Genomic DNA, 21624 nt, shown 5'->3' with positions numbered 1-21624 from the left:
TCGCGACAGCAAGGTACACAATGGGGCTCACGCACCACATTGAATACAATGAGTTACAGCTAGAGATGTTCTTTTATACAAAACAACAACATGAATGCTAAAAGGCTCCCAACCCCAATACACATAGCAACTATGACCTAACCCCTTTCAAGTACGCATGCGTGACTTGACTATTGTTCATCAGGTGATTTCCCTAATATGGTTAGATCCGCTCTTTCTTCAGCGTTAGCATTTTAAGCGTTTCTCTTGGGAACCTGGCTTCGTTAGCATCTCAATTGTTACTTTGCCAGCTAGAGAGATAGGAGTAATGACGGCTATTGTAAAGACAATGTTGCAGTGTTTGTGTCCCTGAGCTGAGGTTACTCTAAGTTAGAGCCTTTAGCTTTCTAAGCAAAAAGGAGTTTCTTTGGTTTGCTAAGCAAAATGGAGTTGCTTTGGTTTACTAAAACACACGTAAGAACAATACATTTAACAAGCAATACTAAAAAATACAAACCAGCACAGGGTCCCATGAAGGGGCCCAAATTCTACTCTGTACAGTTAGAAGCCTAGTCTGTGAAGAGCAGATACAGCTTGAGGAAGTGAGCAAGCTTTTCTAAACAGAACAACATCTAGCCTTCCCCCACTTCAAACTAACTAACAGGAGAAGGGGAGATTTTGAGGGGCTGGTTTCTCTTTAAGGGATAAATCCTAGTCTCTCTCTCTCTCTCTCTCTCTCTCTCTCTCTCTCTGAGTGTTATTTGCTAGGGTTAGCATTTGCCAGGGCTAGCAAGCTCCAGTGTTTTTGTTTATCCCTGCCTGGAGGGAATGCAGTCAGCTAGGGCTGTGGGAGGCCCCACATTCCTTAGACCCACATCCTGAGTCTCAGTTGGAAGCCTACTCTCAACTTAAGAGGTGAAGGCCTGAGAGCATAGTGAACAGAGCATAGCCAACAGGGGTAGCAAACAGGACGCTGGAGTTTTGCAGGAGTTTAGCAGGAAGTGTGCGGGGGAGCCTGGAACAAGCCCCTGTGATCACAAGGAGCCCTGTGGAGAAGAGAACATAACTACAAATCCCTCCCTAATATTGTTGAGAAAGGCTGTTTGGACAGATAAATAGCTGACCATTACAGGTGAGACCAATACTTCTAATAAACTATCTCTAAATACTGTAAACAGCCAACAAAAACAGTATGAAGATAGGAAGTCAGCAGGCGAGGGGGCACTTCCCAGTGTATTGCACAGAGTGTCACATGCATGACTATTTGCCCCATGGGCAGAAGTCATGGGTGTGTGTTTGGTGCAATGAGCTCATGGCTCTCAGGAAACAAATTCATTCCCTTGAGACCAATGTGGGGATCTAGAGAAGTTCAGAGAGACAAAGAGGCATGCGGACGAAACCTTCAGGGATGCATCCCACTCCAGGGATGATAGCTCCTCTGCTGTCAGGGAGAATGAAGGTCTCGGAGAAAGAGAACATTGGTCTGAGGAAGAGGGAAATGCTCCTTTAGAAGGAACCCCTTCTGTGGAAGATGAGCCCATATCCTCGCGCACAGAGTATACTCATCCAAGGGGTGGGGGCCTCCTTGTAGTGGGTGATTCGATCATTAGAGGTATAGAGAGATGGGTTTGTGACCCACGTGTTGACCGCACGGTGACTTGCCTGCCTGGTGCGAAGGTTGCGGACATCACGCAGTGTCTAGATAGGCTCTTCGGCAGTGCTGGGGAGGAGACAGCTGTTGTGGTGCACATCGGCACCAACGATATGGGGAAATGTAGTCAGGAGGTCCTGGAAGCCAAATTTAGGCTGATAGGTAGCATTTTGAAGTCCAGGACCCTCAAGGTAGCATTCTCAGAAATGCTACCTTTTCCACACGCAGGTACAGTGAGACAGGCAGAGCTGAGAGATTTCAATGTGTGGATGAGACGTTGGTGCCAGGAGAAAGGGTTTAGATTTTTTAGGCACTGGGATACATTTTGAGGAAAGCAAGGCCTGTACAAAAGGGACGGGCTGCACTTAAACCAAGATGGAATCAGACTGCTGGCAGTTAAAATAAAAAAGGTTGCTGAACAGCTTTTAAAACGACGCCTGGGGAATAGCCGACAGGAGCTGGGCAGTATCCCGTTTGGAAAATGCCATCCTTTAAAGTGTGAGGGGGCAAAAGATTCAGATAAAACAGAAGGGGACAGAGCAGAACAACATAATAAGTAGTCAGAAGGCTGTGCCAGCTGGTCAAAGAATCAAAAGAAAGACAGCATAATCCAGGTGAGAGATTCGGCGTATAATTGCTTATATGCCAATGCCAGAAGCTTCCTAGCCAAGATGGGTGAGCTGAAGTGCTTGGCTGCTAACACAGAAATAGATATAGTGAGCATGACAGAAACATGGTGTAACAGTGAGAACCAGTGCAACACTCTTATCCCTGGATATAAACTCTACAGAAAGGACAGGGAGGGATGCCTTGGAGGTGGAGTAGCAAGGTATGTTAAAGAAGGGATAGAATCTAACAGGGTAGAAAACATAGGTGGACTGGAATCCTCCACAGAAACCCTGTGGATGACAATACAAGGCTTGAAAGGAAACGTGCTACTGGGGACATGCTATCACCCTCCAGATCAAAACGCTGACAGTGACTGAGAGTTGCAGCAGGAAATCAGGGAGGCATCAAGGAGAGGCAGGGCTGTAATAATGGATGACTTCAATTACCCACACATAGATTGGGTAAATTCACAATCAGGTAATGACAGAGAGGTCAAATTTCTAGATACTCTGAATGACTGTGCCCTACTCTATAGAAAGGAGTAGAAAGTTGGCGGAACCAACTAGAGAGAAGGCGACCTTGGACTTAATCCTGAGTGGCACCCAGGACCTGGTGCGTGATGTCAGTATCATCAACCCTTTAGGGAACAGCGACCATAGTGCCATCAAATTCAGCATACATATGGGGAGAGAATCACCAAGGAAGTCTAACACAGACATTTTGAATTTCAGAAGAGGAAACTTCTCCAAAATGGGGAGTATGGTGAAAAGAAAGCTGAAAGGGAAAATCAGGAGAGTCACTTCACTCCAGAATGCATGGAGTTTACTCAAAACCACAATACTAGAAGCCCAGTTAGATTGTATTCCCCAAAGAAGGAAAGGTACCACTAAGTGCAGGAGGATGCCAGCATGGCTCACAGGTACCATCAAGGAAGCCATAAAAGGGAAGACTTCCTTCCGAAATTGGAAGGCCTGTCCAAATGAAGAGAACAGAAAGGAGCATAAACTCTGGCAAAAGAAATGCAAGGTGACAATAAGGGAGGCAAAAAGAAAGTTTGAGGAACATTTAGCTAAAAGTATCAAGGGGAATAACAAAAACTTCTTTAAATACATCAGAAGCAGGAAACCTGCCATGGAGGCGGTTGGACCATTAGACAATGAGGGAGTGAAAGGGATTATTAAGGAGGATATGGAGGTTGCAGAGAAGCTCAACGAGTTCTTTGCGTCTGTCTTCACAGCAGTCGATACTGAGCATATACCTGTTCCTGAACCAGGCTTTTCGGGGATGTAGGCTAAAGAACTGAGTCAGATAGAAGTGACAAAAGATGATGATCTAAACTGTCTGGGAAAACTAAAAACTAACAAATTGCCAGGGCCAGACGGCATCCATCCAAGAGTCCTCAAAGAACTCAAATGTGAAATTGCCAACCTCCTTCTTGCCTCACAAACCTTTTGGAGTTCTTTGAGAGTATCAATAAGTGTGTGGATCAAGGTGATCCAGCTGACATAGTATACCTGGACTTCCAAAAATCTTTCGACAAAGTTCCTCATCAACTACTCCTGACAAAACTTAGCAGTCATGGGATAAAGGGACAAGTACATGTGTGGATTGCTATGTGGTTGAAAGACAGGAAACAGAGGGTAGGAATAAATGGAGAGTTTTCACAATGGAGGAAAGTAAGAAGTGGGGTCCCCCAGGGATCTGTACTGGGACCGGTACTTTTTAATTTATTCTTAAATGATCTAGAAGCAGAGGTAAGCAGCAAGGTGGCCAAATTTGCAGATGATACCAAACTCTTTTGAGTAGTGAAATCCAAAACGGATTGTGAGGAGCTCCAAAAGGATCTCTCCAAACTGGGGGAGTGGGTGACAAAGTGGCAAATGCGCTTCAATGTTGGCAAGTGTAACGTGATGCACACTGGGATGAAAAACTCCAACTTCAAGTATATGCTGTTGGGATCTGAGCTGTTGGTGCCTGACCAGGAGAGGGATCTTGGGGTCATGGTGGACAGCTAGTTGAAAATGTTGACTCAATGTGCGGCAGCTATGAAAAAGGCCAATTCCATGCTAGGGATCATTAGGAAGGGGGCTGAAAATAAAACGGCTAATATTATAACGCCCTTATACAAAACTATGGTGCAACCACACTTGGAGTACTGCGTACAATTCTGGTCACCACATCTAAAAAAGGACATTGTAGAACTGGAAAAGGTACAGAAGAGGGCAACCAAGATGATCAGGGGGCTAGAGCACCTTTCTTATGAGGCAAAGCTACAACACCTGGGGCTATTTAGTTTAGAAAAATGACGACTGCAGAGAGACATGATAAACGCCTATAAAATCATGCATGTTGTAGAGAAAGTAGATAGAGAGAAATTCTTCTTCCTCTCCCGTAACACTAGAACCAGGGGTCATCCCATGAAATTGATTGCCAAGAAATCTAGGACCAGCAAACGGAAGTATTTTTTCACACAACGCATAATCAACTTGTGGAATTCTATGCCACAAGATGTGGTGACAGCCAACAACCTGGATGGCTTTAAGAGGGGTTTGGATAACTTCATGGAGGAGAGGTCCATCATCAGCTACTAGCTGGAGGGCTATAGGCCATCTCCATCCTCAAAGGCAGGATGCCTCTGAGTACCAGTTGCAGGGGAGTAACAGCAGGAGAGAAAGCATGCCCTCAACTCCTGCCTGTGGCTTCCAGTGGCATCTTGTGGGCCACTGTGTGAAATAGTATGCTGGACTAGATGGGCCTTGGGCCTGATCCAGCAGGGTTGTTCTTATGTTCTTCTACCCTAAAGCAAGCAATCTCACTGGGAGGGAGGAAGTATGGGCAGGAAGGATATCAGGGCAACGTGTGCGGGGAGGGGTTAAACCCACTCTACCTATGTTGTATTTTCAGACCTGAACCTGAGCACCGTAGGGCACAGAAGGGCACTGCAAGCTATTCAACATGAGTGTTACAGCATGGGGAGGCGGAGTGAAAACCCAATGTTGCATATTATATTATAATATATTATATTATACTATATTAGATATTTTATATATGATAAATATATCATATTATTTATAATATGTAGAGCCCCAAACTTCTGCCTCTGGGTGGTTTACAACATAAAACAAATTAAGACAAAAATGAAAACCTTAAAAAAATTTAAAACCATAATCAAGTTAAGCTTGGGTGAAAAAATAAGTCTTTAATTTTAAAAACAAAAAAATTGTCAGAGAAGGGGAGGCTCTTATTTCAGCAGGGAGATGATTTTAGAGTCTTGGGGCAGCAACAGAGAAGGCCTGTCCCTGTGTAGCCACCAGATAAGCTGGTGTCAACTGCAGATGAACCTCTCTGGATGATCTCAATGCACGATGGGGCTCATGGCAAAGAAGACATTCTCTTAAACATCAGATCACTCTCTGCCCTATCCTTCTAGATTATTCCTTTTCTCCCACTGTTGAAGTGAGGGGGATGGAGGAGAGAAAGCGACCAATTCTTCCCCAATCGAACACTGTCAGAGTCAGCTCCAGGTTTGAAATAGCATTGAGGATTTGGCGGGGGGGGGGGGGGGGTGCAGCTGCTGCACAGCAACAAACTGCATTTTAACCACCATCAGCTCTCAAAAAGCGAAATGCTGCCACCAGCAGCTGCTGTTACAGATGATGTCAGTGGGGAGGAAAACACCTCTTATCCATTGCAACACCTACTGGCAAAGTATGGGGGTCTACCCAGCCAGCATCCATCAACTGCAGGCTGTGCCCTACCTAATACCTTCTCCAAATATGGAGAAATGATGGATGTGCATGGAACTGGGTGTGGGAAGTTTGAAGGCGGCGGCGGGTGGAGGGATAACTTTAAGGGTGGGGGAGAGTGCACTTACTCCTCCCTTCGCTTCCCCCTGCTGGTGCTCTGTTAGTAAAGGCTCCGTCGAGGCAGCTGCATACCTCCCTGCCGCCCTGTTCCCTCTTTGGCTGGAAGCGCCGGGTGTGTGTGCGTACGCCAGGTGTGCACGCACGTCACACTCACACATTGGGTACATATGCAACATGTGTGCTCATGTGGCCGGTGTGCACATGCGTACCCGGCACTTCCAGCCAAAGAGGGAATGGGGCAGCAGGGAGGGAGCCTTAACTAATGGAGCACTGGAGGGGGGGAAGGCGAAGCGAGGAGCAAGTGCACTCTCCCCTGCCCTTAAAATGAACACCCCCAGCATTTGAGCCTCAGAAACGCCCAGTATTCGAACCCACAAAAGGGCCTCCGAACAGCTTCATGTACATCCCTAGCAGAAACCCCTACCTTGCCTGTGGGTGGTCCTGTTTCAGTGCCTTACTGGTCAGCACAGGACGACCGAACTTGCTATTAGAGGGACTGATTATTCCTAAGTTTTCCTACTTCGAATTCTGATTAATATGCAACAAGCTATGGGTATGAGGAAGCAAATAATCACACTTTGCTATAATTAGAGTGTCAATGCCACAGACAGAAGAACTACTAAAACACCTACTCAGGTCAATCAGACAATGCCATGACAGATAAATTCACTGAGTAGGATCCAGTCTACCAGGGCCCAGGACTTGATAGCAAAACAAGCCTCTGTTGCCTTGTTTTCCCACCTTCCCCTGCATGTACACGGGTATAATGGGCAATGGGAAGTGTGTGTACATCTTCCATGTCTCCATACAACACAACCCACCCCCACTCAGTGCAATTAATTGTGCTTCTGTGCTTGCAGTGAGCTGGATCATGTGCACTGTCTGCAAATGTTACCATTGGCACCACCTCTGAACCCATGAAAGGGAGAAAGTGATCTCCAAGACCAAAAGCCTATAGACGCAATCCAGCCAAACACATTTAAATCCCACTGATTCGAATGGGAGAGCACGTTTTTTAAATCAACTAACTGTCAGGTTTTTAAGCAGCTTTAAACCCCCCCCCCCCCGCCCCAAACCCCCTATGTGTTGCAAAATATCAGTGAAAGGATCTTTTTTATGATTCTAAAGAAAAGTGTCAGATTCTTTTGAGATAATGCATGGCTTAGCAAACAAAAATTCTCTAACACAGCAACACACTAAATGGTTTCAAAATTAGGTTCAAGATTCATCCTTAGTGGGACAACCCTGATTTAAGACATGTCAACGCAGATTTTAATAGGAGATCTGCCTACTTTGGTTTCCTGTAGTTCTTGTTATTAGGGGGGAAAGCCACAATAGTTTCACTCTGAAAGGCAAGCTATGTGCTGGGTTTCAGTACAAAGCTAAAATGAAAAGCTATTTTTAGATTTCTTTTTAATCAGATCTAAAACAAGGAAAAGGGAATTGAGGCTTCATTGACATCTGCATTGATGCCTTTATGAGCTCCAAAATGCAAATACTTTGTCAGTTGTCAGCCTTGCTGATTAAAATGTTGGGCAAATTTCATTCTGTGATCAATGCTAATATTAGCAAGGACTGTGGATTGTTGATTTTCCTCCAGGGAAAGCGAACCTTTGGATCCAACCAAATTATGTTTTGCTGTTGAAATTACTATTTTAAAATTCTGGTGGTTCCTTAATAACCCATTCCCCTCCCACCCCCAGCCAGATTTCTCCTCATTAGGTCAGTTTCCTTTATGCCACCATTGTACATTTTAAAATGGAATTGTTATGTTTTAATAGTGTTTTGAACTATTTCGGGGACTGTAGTGGGGGGGAAAGTATACAAATCTAAAACAAATTAAATACATGTTTACCTGGGCAGTATTCTGTCAGGAAGTCTGTGTGCTGGTATAGCAACAGGTAACTTCTGCATTTGTCTTGCATAATCAAACAGTCCTGGCAGATTATGGGAATAAAGCTGAGAAGCTTTACCTGTAAATAAGAACACTCAATAGGCTTATAAAAGAGAACAGAGTAGAGATATTTGCATGCCAAATTATTTTTTAAAAGCCTTACCAGATATTGATAACAAGCAATTGTTCATGACGTACAGCCATGTGCACCGTCGGGGAAACAGCTGATAAGGGGAAAATGATTTAATAAATAAATTTTAAACTATGATGAATAAGAATTAAAATTTGATACAGTGCACTCTACTTAGCAGATATAGCTGTACCTAACCCAAACTGATAAATACTTGTCATAGATTACAATTATCACTATCATCCACAAGAGATGGCACTATGGTAGAAATTAGCAGTATGGCATTACTTCGAGAAAAATTGCAAGTATATATACCCATGTTGCTTCACACACACAAATGTGTTATATTTTAGTACAGTGTATATTTCGATGAACTACTAATAAAGAAAGTTTGGGATTTTTCTAACACCAATTTCCACAATCTCTACATGAAAGGGAAAAAATAAGAACCAGATGAGTATCTATGCAACCACATAAGTAACAGGATTTGGGGAAGTGGAGGGGAATAAGATAAATCCATAAATCCTAAAGGCGGCACAAGGAAGCAGAGGGAAGAGTTTGTTCCCCCCATGTTGAGACTCAGAGAGAAAAGAACTTTGGGAATGACTGACAGGTTACAAGATTAGTTAAAGGTCTGAGGTTGAGAACATTCAGTTTGGGATATGACAGTTTGATATTAGGTAAGATTTGTTCAGGGCTTGTACAATAAGAAATCAGAAGAACACCTGTCAAATATGTTGTATTACATTCCTGAGAACTATTAACTTATGTTAAGAGAAATGTTCAGTGAATAACAATTATTAGCAGTTTTTAAAGAAATATTAAAATTGGATAGTTGAGCCTAGAGTGATATCTTCTAACTATGCCAAATAAGGATATTGATCTGTAGTCCTCAAAAACTTTTCAGTTCTTTGCCATGGGATGTGGTGACCGTCACTAGCTTGGATGGCTTTAAAGGGGATTTGGACAAATTTGTGGAGGACAGGTCTTTCAATGGCTACTAGTCTGGTGGCTATAGGCCATCCCAGCCTCAGAGGCAGGATGCCTCTAAATACTAGTTTGCAGGGGAACAACAGAAGGAAAGACGGCATGCCCTCACCTCTTGCCTGTGGGCTTCTCAGAAGCATCTGGTGGGCCAGTTTGTGAAACAGGATGCTGGACTAATTAGTCCTTGGGCCTGATCCAGCAGGGATATTCTTATGTTCTTACACTCCAGCACAAAAAGGAGGTTGTATTACACTTGGGAACAGAAAAGGGAAGAAGCTTTCACTTATGGCTGGTTGGCGCACATAATATACCGGGCTATCCAAAGAATCAGAAGTCTCTGGACAAGCTAGTCAACCCATTAAAGTTGGCCCACTTAGAGCACAAAGCTGGCAAAGGCAATGACAACCTGGGTCATGTGAGAGTCAGGGTTGCCGCCCTTTGCTCCATGGCTGCCAGGCAATGGGAACACCTACCCACTTGCCCACCCTCCAAGGCAGTAGCAAGAAGGACAGACAGGTGAGCGGGTGGGTGAGTGGGCAGGTGTTCCCCATCACCTGCCTGCCCTCCTTGCTACCACCGCAAAGCGGCGGAGGTGAGGAGGGCAGTCATACAATCCCTGTCGCCTGCCCACCTTCCTGCCTGTTGTGGCCAGTAGGGTGCCTGGATGGGTGACGGGGGTGGTGGACTCAGGTGGATAGGATTTTCCCCAAGCACTCCTGAGCCTTGGGCCAGCCCTGCCTCTGGATCAGTACCTGCAAAGAGAAGGCTGTCTCCAGGAACAGTGCAACTAATGTTGGAACCAGATGGCTACATCCTGTCAGCTCAAAAGAAAAAAAGGCCACAGGAGTCCTGAAGATGCACCAATCAGTTTTCCTGGCCTTAAGATCCAAACAAGGCACCTGGAAAACCTCAGCTGAAGTCTGAGGACAAGGGAAGGGAAGGGAAGGGAAGGGAAGGGAAGGGAGGCAATTTCCATCCATTGCCAATGAAGATCGGAATTTCTGAACTACTGGGGGTGGGGAGAAGAGGTGGGCAATGTAGATAAACTTGGCAATTTTAATTTTAAATGGCAAAATGGGGGGGCATTTTTGCCCGATTTTTGGCCTTCTTTTGGCCAATTATATTATTAATATTTATTTACACAGTCAGACAGGTGTTATTGACTAGTTTGTTTTGTACAGACATCGAGTCCTTCCTAAGAAACTGGGATGCCAGAATTTTATTATTATTATTTATTATAATTTTATTATTTATTTATTTATTTAAATTATTTATTATTTATTATTATTATGCCAGAATTTTATTATTTTATTATGTTCTTGCTGTTATTATAGATATCGTCATGGAATATAGGCTGTTCCTAGTAAAGTTGCTTTTTGTAATTGGCTGATGGTGATTTCTGTGGCCCCTATGGTGTTGTGGTGCTCTTCAAGGTCTTTTGTAATTGCAACTAGGGCACCAATTACCACTGGGATTATTTTGGTCTTTTTCTGCCGCAGCCTTTCAATTTCAATTTGTAGATCTTTGTATTTGGTGATTTTTTCTATTTCTTTTTCTTCTATTCTGCTATCCCCTGGTATCGCTATGTCGATTATTTTAACTGGTTTTTCTTTCTTCTCGACTACAGTTATATCTGGTGTATTGTGTGGCAGATGTTTGTCTGTTTGTAGTCAGAAGTCCCATAATATTTTTGCATCTTCATTTTCTACAACCTTTTCAATTTTATGGTCCCACCAATTTTTGGCTACAGGTAGCTTGTATTTTTTTGCAGATGTTCCAGTGTACCATCCCTGCTACCTTGTCATGCCTTTGTTTGTAGTCAGTCTGTGCGATCTTTTTACAACAGCTGATTAGGTGGTCCACTGTTTCATCTGCTTCTTTACAAAGGCAGATAAAACAGTGGACCACCTATTTTTTATCATTATTATTATTATACATCATATTAGCCCGATTTTCCCCGCTTGGGAACCTAACCCACGCGGATCCATATCCACAATTACCCAGTATTCGCAGTTCCGGTATCCACAGCACTAGCCCCCACAAATAGTAAGGTTTTCCTGTATTTCCCCTGCCTATTCAAGAGCAAAAGACCTCACAGTTCATAGCTGTCATCCTTCACCACTGGACAACCTCAAATTCTTGTAGGATAAATCACATGCCTAGCACTTTTTTTTTAATTTGATGCTTAAAATAATCTTTAATACACTTTAAATAATTTAAAATAAAATATTTAATAAAATACGTTAGAATATTCAAAGTATAAAATAAACTATTTTTGGCATATCCAATAAACTATAACTACTACTACTATTTATATACCACTTTTCAGCAGAAGTTCGCAAAGCGGTTTATAAAGGGGGGGGGATGATTCCCTGTCCCTAAAGGGCTCACAGTCTAAAAAAATTAATCCTCTAAAAATGTAAAGGAGTCTGGCTTTATACTCAAAACATATAACTAGAAAATGTGGTAGTTATCATGATGAATTTACATGTGCCTTCTTTGACAATCTATTGAGATTTCTAATCAATGTGGTTCACAGATAGCACAATATATATTTTTTCTTTACCTACAAATTTAAGAAATAGATGAAAGCTGGACCAAGACAATTTCAGCCTAAAATGAAGGCCCAATTCAGGCCTAATGCAAACACATTCTTACGAACAGAAAACCAGATATTCAGTCAGTGCTTTTCTATTTGTCAGACAACACCTAAGTTCAGACATAATGTGAAACCATCGTTTGTGCTAAACACAGAACCCACACCATAGTTTGAGCTTCCAGATATACATCAACAAACTATGGTTTAGAACTCCTTCTCTACTTTTCTCCCTCATCTGCTCAGGACTAAGCTACATACACAGTCACTCCTGTTTCCATGGCACAGCAGCCTCCCTGAAGTGTAACAACGGCCCTAACAATGGTATGTCAATGGTCTGTGAATTTAAACATGACAGCAAACACTCTGGTTTACAAACCAGCTTCACAACTTGGTTTTGGAAGGTTTGCTGGTCCCAAACAAACTGGTCTGTAGACTAGTTTGGGTTCAGAAATTAAAATAAATTATGATTTAACTAAACTAACTATGGTTTCCATTATATCAAACCAGCCTACAATGGGAAAGAGGGATACATAGTCTTAAAATTTTAAAAGACTGTTTTAAATTATAATATTAAATAAAGATTGCAAAACAAACCTGTTCCATTGATGTTTCATGGAGTTCATTAAGATTTAATGTGTAAATGCCTTCCTCAGCCCCAAATATCAAGTACTGGTCTAAAAGGAGGCAAATGAAAACATTAAGAACCACACTCTTGGGGGGTAGGGTGGGGCTTTTTGGCTGAGCCCCAAAAGGAAAGTAGTAACAAATGAATTAGGAGCAGCTATCAGGTTTGCTGTATACTGGAACTAGTGATTTGGATTTTGGTAGGAATCTATACATATTGCAGAATTAGGCAGCAGAGTTCAGTACTGCAGAATGGGCTATCACTTCAGACCATCAGATACGGTGACTTTTTTTAAATGCTCCCCTATATTAGAAAACCTCACTACAAGAGGAAAACTAGAACAGCAGAGAGTAAGCTAGCCTATCATCTCTTTCTTCCCTGATGATATCTGAGGATTTATACTATGGCAATAAGCATGGCAAAGAAGCAATTCTTTTCTGCCCACATTGCATCTGCAAGTTTACGTCCAGTGGAGTTGTATTAGCCCGCTCACGAGTCTAGACAATCCCCTGCCCCTTGAATGCAAATTTAGAACCATCAGTTATCCACTGTGATGCTTTTAATGAGTTTTTGTGGACAAACCTCTCATAATCAGGCCGAACTGGATTCTACAATTAGGGAGTGTAGTGAATAGTTTCCCCTCCCTCTAAAAGGTTAACAGGAGGTGAAGCCCTGTCTTGACTGACAGGCTGGTGACTTCCAGCGCTCAACCAATCAATCCACCAGGTGGCTAGGACAGGAGAGCTGTGGCTGGAAATTCTGGGAACAAGAAGGGGGAAGTCAAGGCAGAGAGTGCGGACTATCAAGAGGTCGGCTGTCTCATGGTGGAGGCTGCAGGATAATCTCTCAGGGCGAGAGAGCCTTGATTCTCATCAGGAGCTTGGCTGAGTTAAAGGAGGACAAGAAGCCAGGATTCTGGGCTTCAGGAATGGGAATTTAAACTAGGGAACAGTTTGTTTAGTCAGATGATGTGTCAGGAATTTATTTTGCTTTTGTGTGTGCTTTGCATTTTCCTAAATATCTCTTCTTTGCAACTAAGATTTTACTGAATGCTGCCCCAGCTTTCTTAGCTTTCTGGGTTTGGAAAGTTAAAGATTTTTAAACCAGCCAGTCCGCTTCTCAAGCACAGGAAAGGGATGACTCAGCACCAAAGTCTCTCTAGTGCTGCAGAACTGGTTTAGACTGGTCAGGGAGATTATCCATTAACCTGGCAGGAGTAAGGAAGGAAAGGAAAAATTCCTTCCAGTCTACACAAATCCACTACAAGGAGGTATCCAGTAACTCCTCTTATGTGGTCAGACTGGATCACTTTCATTTTCTGACTCCTGAGGATATGGACAAGCTGTTTCAGACTGTGTGTCCTACCACCTGCTCTCATGACACTTGCCCAACTTGGCTTATTTTATCTAACAATCAGATTGTTAGAGAGGGTCTGCTAATCATCATAAATGCTTCTCTAAGGGAGGGTAGGATGCCTCCTTGTCTTAAGGAGGCTATCATTCGACCATACATGGGGGGGGGAAAAACCCTACATCAGACCTCTCAGATCTAGGCAACTCTAGATCCATTTCTAATCTCCCATGGTTGGGCAAAGTGAATGAGTGGGTGGTGGCCTCTCAGCTCTATATAGTCCTGGAGGAAACCGATTATCTAGACCCATTTCAAACTGGCTTTTGGGCAGGACATGGGGTTGAGACTGCCTTTCTTGGCCTGATGGCCTGGCTTGGTCTGCAACTGGCTATCGAGAGAGGGAGTGTGATTCTGCTGATCATTTTGAATTTCTTGGCAGCTTTCAATACTATCAATCATGGTATCCTTCTGGGTTGCCTGAGGGAAGTGGGATTAGGTGGCACTATTCTACAGTGGTTCCAGATGGTGTCACTTGGAGACTGTTGCTCTGCAAAATGTGAGTTACAGTATGGAGTTCTACAAGGCCCCATATTGTCTCCAATGCTCTTCTACATAAAACCTCTGGGAGAGATCATCAGGAGATTTGATGCAGGATGTTATCAGTATGCTGATGACACCCAAATCTATTTCTCCCTATCAACTTCATTAGGAAATGGCATAACTTCCCTAAAAGCCTGCCGGGAGGCAGTAATGGGCTGGATGAAGGATAACAAACTGGAGTCCTTATAAAGTGTGTGTGAAAGCCCAAGAGATGGTTTAGATCTGCCTGTTCTTGATGGGGTTACACTCCCCCAGAAAGATCAGGGACCTAGCTTGGGAGTGCTCCTGGATCCAAAACTCTCTCTGGTTTCTCAGACTGAGGCAGTGGCCAGGAGCGCTCTTTATAAGCTTTAGCCGATACATCAGCTATGCCCATTTCTGGAGGTAAATGACCTTAAAACAGTAGTACATATGCTGCTGACCTCCAGGCTTGACTACTGTAATGAACTCTATGTGGGGCTGTCTTTGTACAGAGTTCAGAAACTGCAACTGGTACAGAGTTCAGGAGCCAGGTTGGCCTCTGGGACAACACAAAGGGACCATATAACATCTATTCTGAAAAAATTGCACTGGCTGCTGCTATGTTTCTGAGCAAAATTCAGTCCTGGTATAAAGTGCTACCTATAAAGCCCTGAATGGTATTTAAGAGACTATGTTCTTTGTCATAAACTCTGTCGCCTATTAAGATCATCTGGGGAGTTCCACTGGGTAGTCTGGAGGTGACTCGGGCTGGGCTTTCTCTGTGGCTGCCCCAGGACTTTGGAACGCACGCCCTGTCAAAATAAGAGCTTCCTCATCTCCAATTTTGTTTTAAAAGACCCTTAAGGCACACCTGTTTTCTCAGTCTATTAAAATTAATTTTAAACTGTTTAATAGTTTATATCCTGTGAAATTATTTGAGTTGTTACACTCTGTGAATTGTTTGTTTTTATTCTATGAAAATGTTTTGTTTGCTTTTTAATTTTTATATTGTAATTTGGATTGTGTACACCACAGAAATGAATATATCAGGTGGAATATAAATATGATAAATATGATGAATGAATGAATGACTAAATGAAATGAAAGGGGAAATGTCCAACTCTTCACAGGGCAAAGAACAATGCCCAAAAGAGAAGTAATGTGTGGGTCCCCAACAGTGTTCCCTCTAACAGGGATTTCCAGATGTTGTTGACTACAATTTCCATAATCCCCAAGCAAATCCATTGCAGCTAGGAATTCTGGGAATCCCTGTTAGAGGGAACACTGGTACTCAAGGGATAGCCAGGCCTTACACAATGGTTTCAAAGGGTAGGTCTCATCTTAGCACAGACTGAACATGACACATTATTACAAAAATGTCAGGAAAATATACATGAGATTATTACCTCTTGTATCAGGATTTATCCATGAAGTTGCACAATGAATTTTTAAGGGGCATCCATTGAAAACCTTTGAAAAGCAAGCACCCATCTGTAAAATATATTAGAAAAAAATCCCAATGCCATGTGAAACAAGATGCATTTTGCATATGGCTGCATTGAATATTAACTAACTTCAACATTCACCTTGAAATTCAAACATTCAAGGTAGCCAAATTTCTGGGCAGGCAGTGGCGGTGGGGGTACTAATCTTGCCAAACATCAGCATTCTTTCACTGCTATCAGGCATCCTTTCCCATGCCAAGCTACCTTGCTTCTTGACACTATTTTCCTCCTCCACTGTGCTATCAGCCTCACCAGTCCACACTGCTGTTCAATCGAATGACTATGCCAGCCAGCTTGATTTTGCAAGGAGAGCTGGTCTTGTGGTAGCTAACATGAATTGTCCCCTTTGCTAAGCAGGTCTGCCCTGTTTGCATTTCAATGGGAGACATGTGTGAGCACTGTAAGAAATTCCATTTAAGGGATGGGGCTGCTCTGGGAAGAGCACCTGCATGCTTGCATGCAGAAGGTTCCAAGTTCCCTCCCTGTCATCTCCAAGACAGGGCTGAAAGAGACTCCTGCCTGCAGCCTTGGAGAAGCTGCTGCCACTCTGGGTAGACAATACTGAGCTAGATGGTCCAATGGTCTGCCTCTGTATAAGGCAGCTTCCTATGTTTAGAGGCACCCATGACATCACTATGTCAGATGCAGCATCATGTCAGCAAGAGAGTCACATGGGTCACCACAGTCAGATTAAATGGACAAAATGGAGCAGAGTACAAGCAGCAGCAGCAGGTGAAATAGTGCAAATGTTTGCAACAAGTGTTGATGAGGGGCACTTTTTGATACAAACAACACAAGGTTTGGGTTCAGCTTTAATCTTTATACTACTCTGTATGCTGCACTTGAAAAATCTGAGAAACAGTTTTTTCTTCAAAGGGCTGAGAAGCACAATCAGTTGAGTACCTCATAAAACCACTTAGCAAGCAACTAAAAAGCAAGCTTTTTTTTTAAAAGGTTTTTTTAAAAAAAGAATATTCTAAGAATTATGAGAATTCTGGAGAAACCACAGACAGTTGAACAATGTTGGCACTCACTGAATGAAAAAGGTACCAGTGACTAAATGCTTCCCTGTTCAGACAGGGAATTTTAAAAGGAGACACAAGGATCTTTCAGGAAGATCCCATGTTCAAAGAAGTGGGAGATTTCCGGGTTTAGTTGTTCACTTCTCCTTGCAATGAAGTATTATGTGGTAGTGGGAGAAGTACAAGAGGTCAAGGAGCAGAATTCTTCTCCAGTACAACCCCAGGGAGAAAAGAGTGTTTGAACCAGCTCTTAGTCTTGTATATTTGACTACCCAGAGTGTATAAAATTGCATCTCTCAAGACCTCCACAGCAAATTCCTTCCATATATCTTTTGAAGGTAATATTATGTTGTTTTAGGATTAAACCCTTTCCTGTCATCTTGAAATTTGTATAAGCTTTACAGAAGAAAGCAAAGAAAGCCATTCCTATACATTTACAAACTGGAACTGTATTTCAGTTTTCAAAACTGAAACTGCATTTTTCAACTTTGACATTCCTAGAAATCAAATATCCTATACCAGCTGGGATCTTCAAACTAGAGACTATTTCCTTTTAACATGATATTGCAGCACAAGCAGATACGCCATCGCTGAAGAAGATAACTAAGTGATAATTGAGAAGTTGCCAAACAAGAAGCCATCATTCTACTTGAACAGTCAATTTTGTTGATCACAATACCATATGGAAAAAATATAGAGATTAATGTTTTGAGTCACTGCAGTGAACGACCATGGGTTGCAACCAAAGCCCTTGCTCTGTTCACAGAAGGAGCTTCCATTTATGGAAAGTTCCGTTTTGTGAATGCACATCTCTTTCCATTCACAGAACGAGAACTTCTGAGGTAACCCAACAATATGTAGCTTGTAGAGAGGGGAGAAAGCAATTTTGACATGAATAATTGGAAAACAAGTAGTTCTGGTAAGAACTAATCTGCCTATTTTCCTTTCTCTATAATCTTAATTGATAATTACCATCCTCACAAGTTCACCTACTTCAGCCAAACATTCACAGATCCACCATCTTGAATTGGGGTAGATTACATCATCATAAACTATGCTGTTGAGTTGTCCCTATGTGCCCCAACAGCTGTAGCAAATTTGGTTCAAATCAGTTAGCTCTCTTGTGCCTCAAATGTCCACCATCTTGATATCATCACAAACTACACCATTGAGGTGTCTCTTTCACTCACTACAAGTGTTTCAAATTTGGTTCAAACAGATTAGATGGTCCACAAATTAGCCCACTTGCACCTCAAACATTCATGCACCTGCCACCTTGAGTTGGAGTGCGTGACGTCATCAGAAATTATGCCACTGAGGTATCCATACAACTGTACCCTATTTGGTTCATATTGGCCAAGGCATTGCAAAACTGATGGGGGGGAGGCACACATACGTACACACACAGATTGCTATTTTAAAAGGAAAGTAGGCTAAAAACCGGTTCAACTACATATTTATTCTAACAGATACAATATTTCCAGCACTGAGATGGAGCTAATCTTTAATAGAAACTGCACTCAACAATGTCCTCAAGCAATATTTAAATTAGTATGAATAGTTCATCTTGTTCAGAACTTAGTACTTACATGCACTTGTGGCGTAGGAGGAAGACCATTACTAACTGGTTTCTAGGAAACAAAAATATATATTTTTGGTTTTTAAAGATGAGCTTTGTATAACAGCTAAACATTGAAAAGCAGAGTGCCGATTGAGACAGAAAGATAAACAAGAATACTCCTCTCTACAATATAGCAGACAAGTAATTTGCAGTTGGAACAGACAATGATCATTAAATTATAACCCAAAGCTACTTCAAACATATTCAATTAAATTAAAAATCTAGGTATCTGCCCAAAGTTTTTCAGACTCAGAGTCCTTTGGGGGTAGTAAGCCATCTTTTCATTCCTTTTGCTACATAAACCACTCTGAGAATTCTATTTTGCGGAAGGTCAATGCATAATTTTATTAAAACTAATATTTCAAAACCCCTGATGTGTACACCTGCCCTACCCATCGCCACCAATGCGAAGGGCGGAAAGGTGGGTGATGAGCAACACCTGCCTGCTCGTCCACCCTCCTCACCATCTCCACTCGCTGCAAAAGCGGCAGGTAGAGGTGGTGGTGAGGAGGAGAGGCAAAATGGGTGGCTGTCCATGCTGCTGAGAAGGCATGGGGACAGAGGGCATGGGGAGGGTGCAAAGGGCAGCCGAGCCTGGAACCCATGTGACCCAGGCTGCTGCTGTCCCTGCCTGCTTTGCACCCTAAGTGGGCACTTAGTTAACTTACTGGGCGGGCCGGCCATGGCCATATCCAAAGACTCCTAGCAAATGCAATATTGTAGACTGATGTTGAGAATATAATAAAACTGAAAAAGCAATCAATGTTCTGTGAAAAGCTAGAAGAGTTCACTTTGATTTTCTCCATCTCTCTATCTAAATAAACATAAACATAAATAAAGAGGTAAGCAGAAATGTAGGACTTCTACCAGTATTTCCTTCTTTTCTTTCCTGGAGAGATTAGTGTGCCTGTTCTCATTTGGCTCTTGATGGGGAGATCCTTCTCTGTCACCATTTAATTGCACAGAATTCCATCCATTTCCTTCATTAAAAACATTTAAAGACAAAAGAAGAATCTTGAGCATAAGGTTAAACATCAACATAACTAAGTCTTGAACACAATACCTCCTGTCATTTGCATGAATTTCAGGATCCACAGAAATTGCCCACTTAAAGATACCATTAGTGCCTCCAATTTAGGCAGCAGGGATGCAAATGGGTATTGTTGGAGGCTGACTCCTAAATAAAGTAACCCCCTCCCACTACAGACTTAACAAAATCCAAGCCTAAGCACCTTTCAGAAGCATGTGAAGCCTTTAGAACTGAGGGTTACATTGAAAAGGGTTGGAATTCCAATAAACTGGATCAAGTTTTATTCTGTACTATTTGAGGGTGTTGCTTGTGTTACCTGCACTATGTTTTCAGGTAGAGCGTAATATAAAACTAAGTATATTTGAAAGACTGAAATCTTCAGTTATAGAATACTGTAGAGCAGGGCTGTACAACCTCAACCCTCCAGCTCTTGGTGGACCACAACTCTCATCATCCCCAGATAAAGTAGCCAACAGTCAAGGAGTTGAGGTCCAAATGAAAGGCTGAAATTGTGCAGTGCTGCTATAGAGCCTACATATGCTCCAGAAAGATTTTTTATTTATCTGCTCTGACTAAAAAAAACAAACCCACACCAGCTTGACATTGCAGATATGAAGTTTTAACAGATTAAATTTTAATGTATTTTCTTAAGAGTTTTTAGCTATGCTGTGAAGAAAGCTACCAAAATATGACATCCAAGGTGAGGGAGAAAGTGCGTCAAAATACTATATTTGCTACTTAACCACATACTGTACATGAGCTTGTACAGGATACTTCTGGGACTGTACATAAGAAAGCAAAATCACCCATACTCCCCCCAACCCACTCCCTTATAAGAAATCTCTCAATACTCCTTATTACCTAAAGCATTAGATTTCTGCGGAGGTAATCGAGGAGGGGGTGGTCTTGGTGGAACTTGAGTGTTTGATTTTGCAGGGCTCTCTGAAACAGGGCATCTTTTGATGGTTCCTTGATTATCATCAGAAGAGTGCGTCTCCTGTGGTATGCAGATGGATTTAGGCTGAAAAGGGATACATTATTACTTTAAGAAAGTTGTCTAGCAGTATATTTGAGCATTTATATCATGATGATACCTCATCTTATAAAACTTCTACATGAAATAAGAATTGCACGAAGGAATACAATTTTCTTCAATAGAAAAGAATGTGCAAGTAAATGCAATAAGAAATTCTGAAGCTGAAATGCTACAACTGTTACCGAACCACCAGAATATAAAGAGATTTTGAATATATCTTAGTTTTATATATCCTATAGAATCTATTATATTAATTATCCTGGGTGTACCTTGGAATGTGCGTCCCAGAGCCCAGCTGATTGGCTGGGCAGCGGACGCACCTGATTGGCTGAGGCACACCCAGGAGGATTGGTTGCCCTGGTGGCGGCCCAGCCATGGAGGCCAGAGGTGGCAGGCTCGGCTCGGCCGCGGAGGCAAGGCCCAGGAGAAGGAAAAGAAAGGGGGGCAGAAGTAGCAGTGGGGAGGAGATGTGGCTGGGCCTGGAAGCAGAGACTGGGGCAGAAGGGGTGGCGGAGAGGTAACCGCCGGCCCCAAAGAGCACACAGATGCTCTGTGCAGGGTCGGCTAGTTAGACTTTATTACTTTAACCTGTGCAGTGCATCTGCGCACTAGTATTTGATTGCTCCCCTCACCCCTTGCCACAGCCCCCCCCCCACCTCAGATATCTCTCCAACTTCATCTGAGCCGCACTCCTGCTCCTCCTCCATCCTGTTGCTTCTATCCCCCTCACCCCTCTTGGTCATGGCTGCAGCGTTGCTGGCACCTACTGGACAAGCTGCAGACCCCCATCCCCAGAGACCACCCCACCCACACCTGAGCCCCACTCCTGCTCCTCCCCACAGGAGCAGCAGCGGTTGACCGGGCCCTTCCTCACTGCCACCAGCACCATGGCCGCTCGTTCCCCTCAGGCCACTGACAGGCCCGGGCCCATCCCTTGCCTGCCTGCTAGGGATGTGCACGGAACCACGGAAGCTTGGTCCGGCACTGAAGGAAGTGTAGCTTTAAGGGCGGGAGGGTAGTACTTACCCATCCTGCCGCTCTTCCCCCTCCGGCGCTTGACTTTGCCGAAAAGTTTTGGGGGCGGCAGAGTTCCTCCCTGCCGCCCCTGCCCCCATCGTTGTCTGCAACAAGTAGAAGTTGGCGCTATGCATGTGACTGT

The 21624-nt window shown here is 43.1% G+C and overlaps 1 protein-coding gene across 9 annotated transcripts in view; it reads right to left on the bottom strand.

Moving 5' to 3' along the window:
• The window catches only part of MAP4K3 (mitogen-activated protein kinase kinase kinase kinase 3), a 122304-nt gene that overhangs the window by 26966 nt on the left and 73714 nt on the right, over positions 1-21624 (bottom strand). For 6 of the 9 annotated variants that reach the window (XM_053242935.1, XM_053242946.1, XM_053242954.1 and 3 more), the window contains 7 exons: positions 20291-20450; positions 19265-19379; positions 18368-18410; positions 15658-15742; positions 12310-12389; positions 8163-8223; positions 7961-8078 (listed from right to left, as the gene is read on the bottom strand). In XM_053242935.1, the coding sequence (XP_053098910.1) occupies positions 7961-8078; positions 8163-8223; positions 12310-12389; positions 15658-15742; positions 18368-18410; positions 19265-19379; positions 20291-20450 (662 nt within the window). The remainder of the gene's footprint in view (positions 1-7960; positions 8079-8162; positions 8224-12309; positions 12390-15657; positions 15743-18367; positions 18411-19264; positions 19380-20290; positions 20451-21624) is intronic. The other 3 variants (XM_053242928.1, XM_053242950.1, XM_053242964.1) reach the window with 1 other exon arrangement.

The sequence above is a fragment of the Hemicordylus capensis genome, chromosome 1 (genome assembly GCF_027244095.1).
Source record: "Hemicordylus capensis ecotype Gifberg chromosome 1, rHemCap1.1.pri, whole genome shotgun sequence".
NCBI lineage: Eukaryota > Metazoa > Chordata > Lepidosauria > Squamata > Cordylidae > Hemicordylus > Hemicordylus capensis.
Note: the sequence above shows the minus strand (reverse complement) of the source record. Positions and strands in the feature narration are given on the sequence as shown.